Consider the following 18,181-nt stretch of genomic DNA (forward strand, 5'->3'; position numbering starts at 1 on the left):
CAGTATTAGTATCATCTAGGAGTTTATTACAAATGCAGAAAGTAAGACCTCACCCCAGACCTACTGAATCAGAATCTGCTTTTAACAAGATCTCCTGGTGACTTGCCTCCACATTAATGTTTGAGACCTGTTCTAGTCCAAGTTTCTGGAATACACTGACTGTGGATCTAAAATATACAAGTGACATGTACAGATAGAAACAGACAAAATAGTCCCACCAGGAAACAGTTGAGACTCAAGGGTTGACATTTTAGGTGAGCAGGAGGACAAGGGTATTTATCATGACGAAAGGAGTCAGGTGTTTAAACAGGACCATCTTGTGGGAAAGTGCAGAAGTGGAGGGAAGAGCTTCGGCTTCATCATCTGCCCTCTTCCTGGTTCGTTACTGACTTTTGTGTAGTTTTGGAAGCTCTGCCGCTTCAGGTATCCATGTGTTAGGTGGAGCAATAATTTCCTCCCAGCCTTCCCTGGGTTGGGATTAATTCAATGTTATCTTGAAAAGTAGAACTTGAAGTGATATTATTGTCTAGCCACGTGCTACTATAACCGTACCCAGATCAATAACATTAGCATCACCTGGGCGGCTGTTGGAAATGCATAATCGCAGCCTGCCACAGATCTACCTAATCAGACTTTGCATTTGAGTAGGATGCTCAGTTGAGTGGAAGCACATTGAAGTTTGAGAAGCAGTGGTCCATTCACTTTCAGAGGCAGTGAACCCCCCATCCCAGGAGAAGTTCAGATGGAGCCTGTTTGAACCTTATCAGGGATGGTAGGGAGGGGAGCCATGCATGGGGTAGTTGGAGCAGATAACTGCCAAGAGCAATTGCATGTGTAGGATACCTGTGCTTTTAGTGGAACACTAAAGCCCAGTAAGGTAGTGTGAAGAGTGGTCAAAAAGGATCATTAATAGCTTCTGAAGCTAGATATGGGATAGAGATCTCATGATGAAATGTTGATTGAAAAAGATGGAGGAAACTTGAACAGCTCTTTGGAACTTACAGGAAATGATTCTCTAGCATAGAATCCTTGCCTAATTATTGGTTTCTTACTGTGTCCTAAAAAACCTTCCTCAGTTACATCAAGTGACATCTGTTATATTAATGCAACTATTGTATTCCATGTTGAGGATATGTCCCATTTTCAGTGAATCCCAAAAGGAAGGAACAGTAACATGGAGGGAGAGGGAAAGTCAATGGGCAGAAATCCCTTCACATACTAGAAAGGATATAACGCTTGGCTGTAATAAGTTTCATCTGAGACAGAGTTACAATCTGTTATGGATGGTTTTTATTTTGTTTGTCTTTAATATAGATGCAACTGTGAGATTGTGGTTAAAAATTAAATCCTTCACTTTGTGAAATTAGACTTTAAATGAAGTCAATGTCTAGCAGAGCTGGTGGTACCTAAAAGTATTCATTTCTAAATCAAGTTTTGCTCCATTCATCCATTTACCTATCTATCCTTCCATCTTGCTATCTTTTCACCCATTCATCCATGCATTATGCATGGATGACCTTCTCATTGACTCTCTTAGTGCATACATTAACTCCCTAAGAATAGAAAGACATTTAGTTTTAACTATTTCTTAGTGAATAATGGGTGTGTCACTTTCTGTAAAATTTGGTCTGTTCATCCTGATGGTTTGTTCATGTCCCAGTGCTGGAGCCAACTATGTACACAACCGTGTATTCACTGGCCCTCAGTGTATACTTTGGAGGCCAGCTGCCTGCTTCCCTCCTTTTGGGTCTGGCAGAATTTTGGTTGGATTAATGCAGGAAGCACTGGGAAATGTATACAAATAACTCACATCTTGTGGCCTGAGCTGTCAGACATCTTCTTGCAGACTGGATGTTCCCAGTCTTCTTCTTTTTGCTCATTTCCATAAAAGACTCAGTTGATAAAACTCCTCACAGTGATTGATGGCCCACAAAGCACAGCCATTTTCAGGCCATGAGTAGCAATTCTTGAACTTGGGAAATATGACTACAATCAATTTCCTTTTCCTTTTCCTTTCTTGCTTCCCTTTATTTTAGTCATTCCTACAGGGTGCGTCCTTTAGACACCCCTTTCTTAGTCATTATCTCCTAATTAATTCCCTTGTTAAATATAAAGTGTGCATTAGGCTTGACTAATGTCTTCCTTTGTGACTAAGGAAAGAAGAATTTATTACCTTTACATATTGACTCAAGCTGAATAATCACAACTCATTTTATTTAAAGCCCGTATTCTTTACAAACCACTGTAGTTTAGGTCCCAACCAACTGTCGATAGAGTCTCACCTGTCTCCCATAAATATGAAATGGAGTCAAGTGTTTGCATATATAATTGACTTTAGAAGTGGCTCTATTCATAAGGAAAACCATCTCTTTTTCTATGTGATGTGTTAAGATCACACCATGAAATTATGGAGGGCCTGAAATGAAATTGCCCAATTTGTGGAGAGAACTGACACTGTAAAGAGATGGAACAGAGGTGTCAAAAAGTCTGCAGGAATAAAACCTATATATGTATTGGTAACCTGGCAATCGCTCACTCTCCAATCATGTGACAGATTAATAAGCATAGGCAGGAAAGGACCTCAGTTCATCTTAGTGGGAGAGAGTCTGTGCTGGGTATGAGCTGGATACAGGCTGGATGACATCGGTCTGGTGAAACAGTGGGAAGAAACAACCTTGGTTGGAATAGAATAACACAGTGGTTCTCAAAGTCATCTGAATAGAACAGAGCAGTGATTCCAAAGTGTCCTAATCTTCAATTACCCTGTAACGCTGATCTTCAGTTTGATAGCTGATTTAATAAGTAAGATGTGGTGGCTAAGCCTAGAAGGGTTTTTGTATTGTGTTCATGCTGATAAAGAGTTCTCGTTTCCAACTAGTCTTTTCTAAGGATTGAGCGTGCTCAGGATGGATTCTTCCCCTGTCTCCACCTTCCTTCTTCAACCCTGACCTCACTGACTCTATTATGGAGCAGGAAGTGCTTAGAAGTTTGGGTCAATGATTTTGGCTCAGATCATGATCCTGGAGTCCTGGGATCGAGTCCCACATTGGTCTCCCTACTCAGCAGGGAGATGCTTCTCCCTCTGACCCTCTCCCCTCTCATGCTCTCTCTCTCACTCTCAAGTAAATAATTAAAATATTAAAAAAAAAAAAGAAGAAGAAGAAGAAGTTTGAGTCAAAAACATCAGGGCTTCTGTCTATAAGCTTTTCCTCGTGGCCATTGCATGACATTTGGAAGATCACTCATCCCATCTGGGGTTAGTAATAATAATGCCTCCTCTGAGTCTTACATGGTTATGAGGAGAGACAATCAGGCCCATGTTAAAATATCCCAGGAGCTTTAGAATTTCTTAGGTGGTATCTTTATTCCTATTTATTTTATTAAGCCATAGGAAGACAGGAACCTGATGGATAGCTGAAGCTTCTGGATACCCTGGTACCCTGTCTGTATCTGTGGTCTTTCAGTAACTATTTGTTGAATGTGTTCTCTCCCTTACTTCTAAAAGCTGTTTGGCTTGTTAGCAGACCACTAGTCACACTGCGAAAGAGCTGTGAGACTGGTTGACTGGAAAATGGTTGAGTTTACTCTATCTATAGTGCCCAGTCCATAGACTCTTAGAAAAGACCACCTTACCATCTATGTGTGTTGAGGCTTTTGGGCTGCTGGGTTCCATGAGAACACCTGTGTTTTTTGTTTTGCGGTTATTTGTGGTTATTTGTTTGTGGTTATTTTGTTGTTAATGGGTTTTCTTAATGTTTCTCTAGAAGTCAGATCTTGAACTTTCTAATTAAGATCCATACTAAGACATAACATACCATTAAGAGAAGCCAGAGACTGACTCGAAACAATGAGTAGATGATAACACCTCCTTGTATTTGTTTAACAAAACTTTACATGATGCACGACCTGGGTTGGGGCCTTGTACTCAGCATGGAACACAGAGATCCCCAGGGTCACCGCCTTCTGCTTCTCCCTGAGTGGTCAGTTTCTGAATTTCCTCCCAGTTGTATGTTCTTGGCAGCCCCTCCTTGTCTCTGAGCCAGATCTCAGTTGCTCAGGTTGTTCAGTCTTGAGGATGTCTTTTCTTCCTTCCTGTGGCTTCACGAGGATTTATTTGCTTTTTCTGCTTCTGCTTACCAAGACTGACTGGAGATAACCATGTGCTCTGTTTCCTTTGATGTCCTCCCAGAATTAACCCTGAGGTCTCTTTCACTTTAATAGTTTTACTGCTAGTGGCATTAAGGTAAATAACAACAACAGATGCCATGGATTGGCTCCCTAGAAGCAGACTCTTAGGTGAGGATTTAGGGAAAAGGGATGTATTGGGAAAATCCCAAGAAAAACACAGGTGAGATGTGAGGCATTGGACTAGAAGGGAAGGGTAGACATCAGGCCAAATCCCAGGTGACTGTAAAACCCAATGATGGTAATCTCCAGATCATAATGGTCACACTCAGCATTTTTCTCAGCAGGGTAAAGTTGTGCTAGTGTTTACACCCTCCCACACCCTGCCCATCAATCATTGGTTCAGCGTTAGCCCTGGGATCTGATTTCCAGCCCCTTTGTTTTCTGAGAGCACTAATGAAGGGGGTCTATGATAGTTGGTGTGGGGATGGACCAAGGGCAAGGGCACATGGCAGTAGTAAAGGATGAGACACAAACAGCCTCCCTTATAGCCACACTGAGGAAAGCTCAAAGGTCCACAAGTCCTCTGGAGATCCTACTTCAAGTCCTGTTCTTTCAGTGATCTAGTCCCTCAATCCTGTGAGCACACAATTCTTCCTTATCATTTAGGCCACTTCTTCAGCAAGGAAGGCCCCTCCTTGCAGGCACAGTTAGACCCTCAGCAGTGGTTAAGGGCCATAGGCCATTCACACTCAAGGGGGTAATTTACTTCTCAGGGGATCTGAAATGATGACTCTAATCTCAGTTGCCTCTGGCTCTGCCCAGGAAAGGTCACCTCAGAGCCTCCCCACACACTCCTCACTCCTGGGTGCCAGGGATGCAACATCTGCCTGATACATGTGCTTAATTATAAGGAAGATGGAGAGGGGATACTTCAAAATGAGAGGTAATTAGGTTTTTGAGAAGTCATCATTTTAGGGACATTTTGTTCCAGCAGGAGCTTTCATATTGCACAAGTGTTTTGCTGTCGATAAGAAGTTTTTTAGGGTTTTGTTTTCCTTTCTTAACCTTTGTTTCTTCCCTCTGCTTCTGCATAAAGGGAGTTTACGGATGTAGACATTTTGGAGCAGAATGAACATTCTTTTGGGTTCAGCAGGTTTATGGTGACCTGTTCTTGTTTTCACATATGTATAGTTTACAGTAAAACATTCCTAGCAGTCATGTGAGCAAGCTCGGGCAAAAGGCAAGTTTTTCTCTTTGCTGGTTCTGACATTTTGCATCCTAATAAATTCACAGTGGAACTAATCCAGCTGTCTTCTTAGAAAATATAAAGTTTGGAAAAGGACTGCTACTATTCATAGCTATGTAATAGTTTGTTTTATACTGTGCAGAGTTGTAGTTATAAACATGCAAGCAGCTGGCAATAAATAACTTTATGACAGCTATTTCCAAGGTATAATGAAGAAAACAAAAACAAAGTTATTGCTTATAATTATGGTGCCTGGGTGAGCTTGCACAATGCACTTCAGACAATTTGCTGGCCAAGTGCATGTGATCTCATTCACAGTCTCCTCTAAATGACCTTGGCCTTCAGGTTATTTAGCCTTGGAGGGGGGAGGTATCGTGATTTGCATTTTCCAGTGCAATTTGTTAAGCAGACAGGATCCTTTTGCTCTATTCACCCGTGGAATGGGGGGGGAGGGGGAAAAGTGAAATTAAGGACTCTTCTTTACTATTGAAGAGGTTTTACATTAGAAAAACATGTTGGGGGCAGTAGTTTGTCAATATTTTCAAAAACTTAAAGGTACTTTTCCTTTAACCCAATGGTTAAATAAGTTAATTTCATTTCTAGAAATAGATCCTATGAGAATACTGTTAAGTACATAGAGGCATAGTCAAGAATGCTCGCTGTGATTTATTATAGCAAAATTTAGAAATACCCTATATGTTCATCAATGTGGCAAAATTAGATAAACAGCATAACCATGCCATTGAATAGAGTGCATAGACCTTAGACACATGAGGTGGATCAATATGCACTGACATTGAACGATCTCCAAGATCTAGGACATGAAAAGAAGCTAATCTCAGAAACATAAACCACAATGCATGCTCCAATTTATGTAGGAAAAAAATATATAACTATGTTTATATATGCCATCTAACTCCATTATTTTTTCATTCAACCATTTGGCAGGTATTCATGAGTTCCAGTCTGCATTTCCAGTACTGGTGATACAACAACAAGTAAAACAAAAGTCTTCTTGGGAGTTACAGGCCAGTGGGGGGAACTGAAGCTGAGGACACAAAGAACAAGCAAACAACTGTGTGTCAGGTGGTGTAGGAGTCATAAAGGGATACAAAGCAGCCTAAGGGAATAGAAAGTAATTTAGCTAGAGGCCAGAAAGAGCCTCTTTGAGGAGGTGACATTTGATCAGAGATCTAAAAGGAACATGTGCCAGGCTGTAGGGACAGTGAGGCCAAAGTCCCTGAAGCAGGACTGTGTTTTGTGTGTTTGGAGAACAAAAGGAGGCCAGTGTGGCTGCAACTCTGTGAGCAAAAGAAAAAGGGGGGTAGGCACAGAGGAAGCCAAGAGTCAGATCACTGGGAGCTTGAAGGCCATGGTCTTTGCTTCAAGTTTTATTTAAAGTGTGGTAGAAAGTGACAGGAGGACTGAAATCGGAAAAAGATTCAATTTTCTTTAGGCTTTAACATGTAAATTCATGGAGTGGAATGCTGCTAACCAAACTATGGACCATGAGGGCCTTGTGGGGTGGGTCTTCTAGTTGAGTCAGAAGAAGGGAGGGACATGGCTATAGGAGAAATTCTCAGTGCTCTCTGCCTCCACCAGTCTCATTTGAGCCTTTGGGAATACAGTCATGCATGACTTGAATCATTAGGAAATATTAAAGGCAAAAAAAATAAGATCAATTATTCCTTTTGTAAAATAATAAATCCCTTAGTTCGCATTCCTTTCTCTGACCTTGAGGGAGTTTGCTTTCCTGGCTTTACTGATCCTCCATGTTTATTGAAAAGGCCTAATGTGTTTTTTATCACAGGATTTTTCATGAGAATGAATCAGATAATATACATAGAGCTCTTAGTCTGGTGCTTGGCACATTACAATAATTCAAAACTGACAGCCATCATTGTTGCCATGATGCCACCGCCCATGTCCAAACAGCATAAGGCATTCAGGATGCTATGAAATTGCCTGACTCTGTCATCTTTATCCTGAGCTGTAGAAAAGGGTAAGAGGCTATTTTTTACCATCATAGAATTAAATAGCTGAATAAACCATCTAATCCAACTCTGTTCCTTTTACAGCTGGGAAAACTGAGGCACTGAGGGGATACACTAGTGGCTCTCAGATTTATAGCTAATGAGTGACTCTGATCTCTTGCCTTTCAGTTCAAATCTTTATTTGCTGCATCAGTATTTCCCTAATTTTAAGTATTCACATTCCACTTCCTAATATGATGATCATCTAATATTTTAATTGACTCTTTAAGAATTTTTATTTTCATAGGAAACTTTGTATCATCACCCTAACTGGAAAACCAATATTCCTTTTTGTAAGTCTTTATAATAACTTAGAGTTTTAGCATATTTATGTCATTGCTTTTGGCACAGTAATGCTGTGTAACAAACAACCCCAAAACTTAGTGACATAATAAGAAGCATGTCTTCCTTGCTCATATACCTGTGGGTTCATTGGGACACAACTGCCTTAGGCTGGTTTCAGACTCTACTTGTCTTTCAGCCTCAGGCTACATGAAGCATGTCCTTCTCATGCTTCTCCTCTAAAGTCAGGAGAATAAAAGTTCAAATCTAAATGTTATGTCTACTATTATCCCATTGGCCAAACAAAATCATATGCTCAAGTCCATCATCAGGAATATAAAGAAAAGACTTCCTCCCCTAATAGAGAAACTGTAAAATCACATGGTAAAGCATGTAGATGGAAGGAGAGATGAGGACTTGGAAAAAGTAATGGGGATATGGGGCATATCAAAATCTTATGTAGATGTTACATTGAAATGAGTAATGGCCGTCTGTTTGCCACCCCAAAATATCTTGCATACTCCTAGAGTTAGTCATATCACAGTCTGAGAAACACTCGAGTATTCTGCATTCTGGGTAAAGGGATTGTGGCACAAGCCACTATCCTGGTAACCAAACACCTAAAGACAAAGAAAGGTACCTTGATGTTCCATTATTTCTAAGATGCTCACTTTCTCATATCTTATCTTCTTTGAAAGTAGGATACCACCTATACGCAGAGGTGTTTTACAGTCAAACATAGTCATGGTGAGTTTTCACTGCCTGTACATGTGTATACTTGGTTATTGTTCCTGGTAGACTGGGCAGTTGCAACCTCTTGACTTTCAGCCAACCAACCAATTAGAGGCCATATAAGGGGGAGTAGTGTGTTTGGCTATTGTCTGAAAACCTTTTTTTGGCAACAAAGAAGAAGCCAGCTTCAAAACTTTTAGAGAAAGTATTAGAAGCTTGGAAAAGAAGTCCAGAGCGGGGCACTGGTGAAGAACTGGATCAACAACACCTATCTTGAGAGCACAAGGATGAAACTGTAGAGAACGGTTACCTGTGACTCTGTAGTGGAAAATGATTTAGAGGTACTGGACTCTGCAGGTAGATAAATTTTAGGAAACTTAACCAATTTATCTCTTTTTAATCTATTCCCTAGAGCAAGATGTAATTTAAGAAATTATCTAAAAAAATCCAAAATACCAATTAAGTATGCAATAAAAATCCTAAACGATAAGAAAACACGTGTTGTATTTCAACTCAGAGAGCTTCCCCTTTAGTAGTGGTACACAAAGTACAACAAAATAATGGTGTTTCTTGCAATCGATAACTTCCGCAGTGAAATGGGATATGTAATTAAAAACAGTTAAATGGAAGGTGTATCAGGTAGCATGCTTTTGCTTGCAAATAATGGAAAATCTAACTAAAACTGACTCAATAAGAAGGAAAGTGTTGGCTCAGCAATTGAAAGATTCTCAAGACTGGGAGCACTTTATAGTTAATTTACACCCACAGCTCACTGATGTCAGAACTTTCCAGCTCTCTCTTTGTGGCTAAGGGGGATGTGTGCTACTTACTTAAGTCAATCAACACCTTCCCGTGCAGCTCAGGATGGAGTCAATCCTATCCAGCTGGCAAGGCTGTTGTAGAAGCAATGGGTAGATGGCAAAGAGAGTGGATAAAGAAGCGAGAAAGAAATTCCCACTTTATAGGAAAACATGAACCAAGAATCAAGGGCCAGAGAAATACAAGGGATGGTTATGATGTTGGCTTAGGACTTACCATTTTGGTTTTGAGGCACTGTTAGAATCAAGATAAAGAAGGTGGTGGGGTATTTCTTTCCTTGCCCCCAAATGGAGGAGTGGAAATAGACATTCAAAAGGATGGGAGGCATAATCGACAGCCCTGAGGATTTCAGTGTTTCTACAAATATATTTGAAACCAACATGCTGGGTTAAGGAAGTATTTTCCAGTTAGTGGCTCAATCTATAATTTCACAAAAGAAAAATCCCCTCTCACCCTCCAAATCAAATGATTACTTTTGCCCCAAGAGAGCAAGTGCATGTTGACTTGAAAAAATAAGCCTAAAAGTCAAGTGTTATGAAGCAAGTTTTCCAATGGCTGTATGCTGAGGCCTGATTAGCATGGAGACTTTTTGCTCCTTGGGCTTCTGGAAGGAGAATACGGAGCCTTACAAATCAGGCTGGTGATGTCATTCCCTAAGTTCCACAGGTGACTGCTGAGTTATGTGCGCTTGAAACAAACCAGGCTAATTGGCCTGGGTTTTGGTACAATCTTTCATTCTTCCACGGGAGAGGATTTTTGTGGGAGGTGGTTATGTTAAACACAACTTTGAAATAAAGAAATCCCATGCTACTCACTTCTGGTGATACTATCAAAAATTTATTATGGTGAAGAACACAGAGTATAAGCTGTAAAATCCCTTAGGTGAGCTCACCTCTATTTGTTCACCCTTTATTTCTCAACCCCTCTCTCTCTCTCGCTTTTTCTTTCTCTCACCCCTTCCTCAGTCCCTGCCTCCTTCCATCCATCTCCCTCTCTCTCAATAAAAAGTGATTAATGGAGGAGATTTAGTTTGGACGAATTATATACAGAGGTATTTTACATAAAGTGAACTTTTCCCATGATATTGTATTTCCATCTCTGCTTTATCATTGCTTTTTTTTTTGTTTGAATTAATGCAATAATATTACTGAAGCCATCCTCCATTACACGACCATTTGCCTTCACATTCAAGGCAATGATGTCATTTTCAGATGAAGCTATTTGTCCTTGTTAAAACAGGCAAGGCAGTTGGTACATTCAGACTCAATTACTAAGTTACATGATTGATTCCAAGATATTGCTGGGAGGTAAGGCAAATGCAAGTTGCCATTAACTGTTCAGTATGTTCTCTTCTGCGAGATCTAATGGGAAAAAGACTCCTATAACTGGCCCTAAGAGGGAAGCAGAAGGTAGTTAGATCAGTTCCCCAGGAGGGAGACTCTGAGACAGAGATTAGGGTGCATGGTGCTTATTTAGGTGTGCCCTTGGGATCACACCTGGGGAAGAGAGGGGAGCAAAGCAGGAGTGGGCAGAGGGAAAGAGGAGCTCTGGAGCTGGTCGGGCCCTTCAGTGTTGCACTGCATTAAGCTAAGATGAGCCAAGCCTTTCCACTCTGTATTAATTAGTCTTTGGATGTGGACTGTCTTGAAAAGGGGCAGGACCCTGAGTGGAGTAGCCCTTTGCATCTGAGGCAATCCTGGAAAAGTTGACTGTTGGAGACTACCTGCTGACAGCACGGTTGAGGTCTAGGCCCCAGACTCTAGGGCAGTTTTCCTCCTCCAGGGATGATTTGGCCCCCCAGGGGAACTTTGACAAGATTGAGGCACATTTTTTTATTGTCACAACTGGGGGAAGAACAGTGTCATCAAGTGGATAGAGTCGAAGAATGCTACCAACCATCTCCCAATGCAGCACACAGCCCCTAACAACAAAGAATTATCTGGTTCAAAGTATCAACAGTTCACCAATCAACAGAACACCAATTCCCCTTGAAGTGGAGCTTTTTGGAGATATTACGGCCTGTCAGATACAGTGTCCTGTGTTCCTCCCACAGACCCTTTAGTTTCCATTTACTAAGGAGGAAACTGATGCCCAGGGAAGTTCAGTTAAGTTCCCAACAAGGTGAACTGGAAAGACATCCAGGTGGGGTTTAAAGTGGGCTTGCTTGCCGAAAACATCATGGTATCTTCTGGCTTTTGCTTGATGGTGTGGCAGGTCTGAAACCTCTCTCTTTCTCTGCTCAAACACAAGACAGGTGAGGTTTATGTGCTCAGTTCATTTGCATGGAATTCCCAAACATTCAATTCCCTCTATTTTGTTTAAAAGGCATAGCAGAATGTGAGTGAGCATGGCAAAAATGATAGGGATGACCCCGAATCCTCTCTAATTTGTATTTGTATTTTTAAGCTGGCCATTCCTGACCTCTGGGGCCCTTTCTATTAGTAACAAATTGCTTACAGTAAGCTTGCAGCTGGTTTTTATGTTGAGAGAAAGGCCTGTCAGTGGTCTTGGTGAATGCCTTTAAAAAGACTAGAACATTTCCAGGAGAATTTGCTACATGCTATCTCTTCATTGTTCTGTATCCTTGGATTTATTGAATCATTCAAGAACATTCCTCACGATCTTATTGGCACCTCCAGAACCCAAGGAATCAAAAAAAGAAAAGAAAAGAAAAGAAAGAAGAACTCATTAATTCATTTAAAAAGTAGCTCCTATTCCATTTCAAAAATTGTCCTATTTATTAGTATTTACTAGTAAAAGAACAGAAAAAAGGAATCTATTGCTTTGCAGACCTGTAGGTGAGCTTAACAGAATCCATTATTAACTCCTTCTACAACAAAATCACATGAATTGTGACTTTTTAAATAGGACATCCACGTAAAGGGAATAAACATGCAGTTTATAAAAATGTTACAGAAAATAAAATGTAGTACACATTTAACCCAAAGATATAAAGAAAAAAGACAAACATTCCATCATTATTGAGCTCAGCAATAACATTTGGTATTATAGTTAACCACAGCTGCAGTGTTTGGGTTCTGCTGCATAGTCAGTCACATTTTTTAAAAACTCCGTCATTGATTTCTACAGCACATTTCTATATGATGAACGTTATCACCTTCATTTTCAGCTGAAAAATAAAAATACGGGAAAGATGAAAACAACTTAATTAAATTTACACAGAGGTCCATTGGCAGAGGACATTGTTATGCTCAGATCACGTTCCCCCATTAGAGAGCCTAAATTAGAGCTAGCTCTCTAGTCACATTTGTTCCTTGACTCTTTCAGCCAGATTCTTTACACATTTCTGGGTAAAATACAGGGTCTTGGGCAGTTTGGGCCACTCTAACACACTGCCTTGGACTGAGCGGCTTCAACAACCAACATTTCTTTTTCACAGATCTGGAGGCTAGTAAGTCTAAGATCATCATACCCACAGATCCCGTATTTGGTGACGGCCCCTTTCCTGGTTTGCAGATGCCTGTCTTCTCCTTGTGTCTTCAGAAGGGGAAAAGCACAGAGTGTTAGCTCTCTTCCTCTTCTTATGAGAACTAGAACCCTATCGTGGGGTCTCCACCCTCCCCCTAACTCCCAAAGACCCCACCTCCAAATACCATCACATTGGGGTTCACCATGTCAATTTGGGAAGACACAAACATTCAGTCCATTGCATATGGTTTAAGCAGTAATGCCTCTGTAAAAAAATTGACTTTAAGAAAATGAGCATATATATATATATATATATATATATATATATATATGCAGTTTGTTTAAATTTTACTGATAAAAAGACTGTGTAGCACACAGTCTTACAAACAAGAATAGAATATGAAATACTTTATTATAAATTCTATACAGCTGATCAATTCTTACAAAAAACTTTTGCAAACATTATAAGAATTTTCTATCTATAGCCAACCTGTGGTTGCAGTTGACCCACAAGTATAGTCCAACAGGTACGTTGATTGATATTTTCAGATTTTAAGCCACTAACATGACATCACTTAATGTCCAACTGAGATAGGATGCTCATTAGCAACACCATTATATAGTATTTATATTGTATACACATTTATAATTAATATATATTTATGTTATATAATATATGTGTTATATAAATGGATATAGTATTTATATTAAATATGATATACATTACTTATATCATACAAATGTATAATAGACATAAGTCATTTCAAGGGCAGAGGCAATAGTAAAATGTGAGGAAAATAATTAGGAGGTGATGAGATGATTTCTGAATATTTGTTTTAGATGTAACATTGCAGGCTTATATGATTTAATTTCTTAATTATAACTATGTTTAACAGTTGGTTCACAAGATTCCTGGAAATTTGACAGTTAGCTCTCCTGAACTGGTATGATTGCTGCTGATAAGTTTTCAGTTAATCGAATATGCCCATTTTCCACAGTATCTCCTACTCCAACTGAGAGGCATTTTAGGGGCCTGAGCATGTGAATAGAGGGCATCCCATTATCAAGTAAATAGATGTTGAACTAGAAGATGTCAGGTTAAGCAGAGTTGTTTTAAAATTTACTGTTATTTTTGTGGTTTATTCACAGGCATTTCCCTGCATCTCAACCGGCATTTATGGTAAGTGATCTAGCTTTTGATAATATTTGTATTTCGTTATTTTGTTGTTAAAGGCAAGGTTCACAGGAAGATAAAATATTCTCTGATGGATATAGTTTGCTGTGATTTAGAGACCCAAAAAGCAGGTCGAATCCCATGGAGGGATCTCTAGAGGCTATTCAGATATTCTTTGGTGTTCTTGAATTTTGTTGTATTGGATACCACATGTAATGATTTGATGCACTGTGGCTTAATGTCTTTTGTTAAACAAAGCATTCTGCTTTGGTAGGATTTGACCTATAATAGGGTTTTCTTTAATCAAGCCAGGTTTTTCTCCTAGATGACTCATAATGCATATAAAGCCTAGCAGTATCATTATTTTGTTGTGAATTACAAAATAAATAATGGAAACATTAAAACATACACACATGCATGTGTCAGTATATTTAATTTTAAAAATATCCAAAGGGGGGGGGAAATATCCAAAGAAGTGACTGTTAATAAAAACAAATAATTTTAGTAAGCTGAAAATATATATACTTTTTTAGTGTTGACAGATTGTTTTAGATAATGACTGCTTCACTTAGAGATGGGAGCAAAATGTTTTTATAATCATTTGTTTTCACTAACCTAAAGCTCCCGAAATATTATTCCACCTACAATGACATTTCCTGATGCTTTCTTTCTTCAGGCCATTAATAAATGTGTTTTACAATATTAAGGTAACATGGGGCTTAATTGTCATTTTAGGGTGTGCTGATCAGGGAAAATAGATTAGACCCTTCTGAAATCAAACTTCTCACATAAAGGCTCTTAACTGAAAAATAAAATATGTACAAATGTAAAGAAATAGTTTAAGTTCATTACTATTGGGAAGGGATACCTAGATTGATGTCAAAGGTACAAGATTTATTTCTCCTTAATATAGTATTTCTTCTGAAGGCCTTGGAGAGAATAAAATGGAAAATACAGGCCTGAATCAAGTTAAATGGGGAAGGATTTGGCTGCATCATTTAAGAATTTGAGGCATGCCTTTTTCTTCTCCACATTCCACTGTAGCCTGTGTTTATGGAAACACAATGGACACTGGGCTGGAGAGGGCTAAACCGCACCATCTACATAATCTCCATTTTGGCCATTCTTTCTGCCTCACAGGTACCCAGTTAGAAATCTTAAAAATCTGCTTAAAGGAGACATGAAATGAAAAGTTTTGCCTGGGCAAGAGCCCACATCTTCATTTTACCTTGTCTGGAGTCAAATTAGATTCTACTACAGAAACGGTTCCCCTCTCAAGAATGGTCTCTCATGACAGTCTTGATTTTCCTTGACAACAAACAAATACACACCTGCCTAAAACAATACTATGTTTACTTTCTATGTTTATTACCTTGCCAGATTGCTGATGTCTGATTTGTTTCTGAGAATCTAGGGCAATGTGCAAAAGATTGCCGGTGAATTTAACATGTTACACTAAAAAAGGGGGAAGGGGGGGGTAAAGAAGAGAAGGATAGTGAGGAGGGACAGGAAAATGAGAAGTCAAGAAAGAGTAGTAAGAACTAAATCAAACCTAAAGTGGCTCATGGATAATTTTAATCCCCGAAGGACAGAAATTTCTGCTCAGAGACAATAATATGACCCAAAATATGCTAACTTGTTCAGTACTGCGTTATGTTGGGTAGGAAGGAAATACTGAAGATTCTGGGGGAAGACATTGACACCAAGTCACAGCCACTGGCTTGGAGGGCTCCCACCAGTCAAGCTTCATCAGTTTTCACAATGCCAGGTCCAAGCAGATAGTTTTCAAGTCCTGGATACTCCTCTTTTTCCCCTCTATCTTTTGAGTAAATTTAAAAGTGAGGCTGATACCCACAAAGTCAGGTGCCATTTTGCTTCCATTAGCCCCACTGGAGTTTGAGGCCTTGATCTATTTTTAGCTCCATGAGATCGTGTTTTAGCAACTTTTAGATCATTCCAATTCTCTTTAGTTGATGGACCACTTAGCCATTTGCAACTTGGATATTATTTCCTATGTCCCTTGTGAAATCATCGCTTTCCGATTAGCCCTTGATTCTCTCCCAGAACCCATGTATTATAGATTGGTCCTTTTCTCACTCTTGTTCAGGGGCCCCTGCTCTGCCTCCGTCATTATCCAAATCACTGTTATTTTTATCTCCATTTATTGGGATTTGAAATCGTCCTTTATTTAAGGAAATTGGTCCAAGGCTAAAAAGAAAAGCTTTAAAAAAGGAAGCAAACAAAAATTCCCAACACTTTATAAGTCATATGAAAATGGATTTAGAGTGAGAATTCAGAACAGTCTCTTGGTGCTAGCCTCCCCCTTCTTATTCCATATTCTACCTTACTAGATTAATTTTTCTAAAAAACCACTTGGTGCATGTTTCCCATCTGCCCAGGAGCCTTTGATCATATTCCATTACTTGAATGTTAATATTTATTCCTTTCGGACTGAACAATAGGTGCTTTATGTATCTCCCTAAACCAGTGCGTTCAAAGTATGTGAAGAGGGAGAGGAAATCTCTTCTCAAGGATGTGAATTGGTATGCCACGAAATTTCTATGTACCTTTGATTTCGCATCATCATTAAAAATTATTTATTTATTTGGAAAAGAGAGAGAGCATGAGCAGGACAAAGAGCAGAGGGAGAAGCAGACTCCTTGCTGAGCAGGGAGCCCTACACGGGGCTGGATCCCAGGACCTCAAGATCATGACCTGAGCTGAAGGCAAATGCTAAACCGACTGAGCCACCCAAGCGCCCCTTGCATCTTTAAAAGGGTGATTTAGTTTGCAGCACTTCCTAAACTTATTTGGCCATTGATAAATTTCTCAGCCCTCTCAGGACTGATGTTTTCTCCTAGAAATAGGGTTTTTTGTTTGTTTGTTTTAAGATTTTATTTATTTATTTGACAGAGAGAGATCACAAGCAGGCAGAGAGAGAGGGGAAAGCAGGTTCCCCACTGAGCAGAGAGCCTGATGCGGGGCTCGATCCCAGGACCCTGATATCATGACCTGAATGATAGGTAGAGGCTTAACCCACTGAGCCACCCAGGCGCCCCTGCTAGAATATAGTTTTAGAGATTTCTTGTCATGCATCCTCCAAGGACACATCTTCTGTGACCCACAAAGGAGCTGATAAATCTCAGAACATGTGAGAAACTTTGCCAGCTCCAACCCTGTGTGCCTTCCTTATAGCACACTTCCACATGCTCCTATACTCATACACACACTCATACGCACACACACTCATACCCCCATGGGTACCGAAATCACACACGCCATCACTATCACACCCCTGAGGCCCAAACAGAAACACACCACACACACTGATACAATTGAATAGTAACCTCTGAGTAGTCTTCCGTCAATATGCCAACTCTTAGTGGTCATTATATCTTTTGAAATCTTTCGGCATTTTAATCTGAACAATTAGTTGCCCCCTCATTTTTGGCCCATAGATTTTTTGCTTATGTATCCTGTGCTCACCACCAGTTTGGAATTCTTTGATGGGCATAGATTTATTCTGTTCACAGCCAGGGTCTAGCATTATATCTCTAGGACAAACTCAGCAAAGAGTTGCTGTTTGATCCCAGTGATAATGATTGTATCCCAAAGTGTTCCCTAACCGAAGATCCAAAACACAGAATTGTTGATTGGCAAAATAACAGGTAGAGGAAGGCCTTCTTAAGTCAGTATTTTCCTAATGGATGAACATCTCTATTTTAGGAAAAACAAGTAGGCTTCTAACAGCATACTCAACTAGACATGGTAATTGTAGGTATGGCAACATCCACCTTGATAAGGTAAAACGAAAACTCACGAACTTGTTCAGAGAGCCAAGCTGAACACAACACTTGACTTCACTTAAGAAAATGCCCCCCTTGGGGTGCCTGGGTGCCTCAGGAGGTTAAATGTCCGACTCTTGATCAGTTCAGGTCTTGAGTTCAGGGTCGTGAGTTCAAGCCCCATGTAGGGTGCCATGCTGGGTGTGGAGACTACAAAAAAAAAAAAAAAGAAAGAAAGAAAGAAAGAAAGAAAACAAAATGTTTGTTTATTATGGCTCATGGGACAATGGTCAGATAGGTACAGATCGGCCCTGAGGAAACTACCCTGACTTCTCCAGACTTGCCCTAGTTCCAGCTGCCTCCCTGCCTGCTGTGATTTGCTTTAGGTTTACCTTCACTTTTAGATTTATGGCCCACAAAGCCACTGTAACTCTCGTTCTATTAGAACAAAATTTTGACTATGGTAGAGCTATCTTTTGAAAGGGGTTTGGCTATTTAATTGCCAAAAATAATCTCATACCAGGGTAATTTCAACAGTAAGCATTCAATTCCC

The 18,181-nt window shown here is 39.8% G+C and overlaps 1 protein-coding gene across 1 annotated transcript in view; it reads left to right on the forward strand.

Moving 5' to 3' along the window:
- Positions 1 to 18,181, forward strand: part of MACROD2 (mono-ADP ribosylhydrolase 2) — a 1,923,023-nt gene that overhangs the window by 1,341,366 nt on the left and 563,476 nt on the right. The window contains exon 7 of the mRNA XM_032859215.1: positions 13,819 to 13,849. Within this exon, the coding sequence (XP_032715106.1) occupies positions 13,819 to 13,849 (31 nt within the window). The remainder of the gene's footprint in view (positions 1 to 13,818; positions 13,850 to 18,181) is intronic.

The sequence above is a fragment of the Lontra canadensis genome, unplaced genomic scaffold, assembly GCF_010015895.1.
Source record: "Lontra canadensis isolate GAN:19392208 unplaced genomic scaffold, GSC_riverotter_1.0 scaffold16, whole genome shotgun sequence".
Taxonomy (NCBI): Eukaryota; Metazoa; Chordata; class Mammalia; order Carnivora; family Mustelidae; genus Lontra; species Lontra canadensis.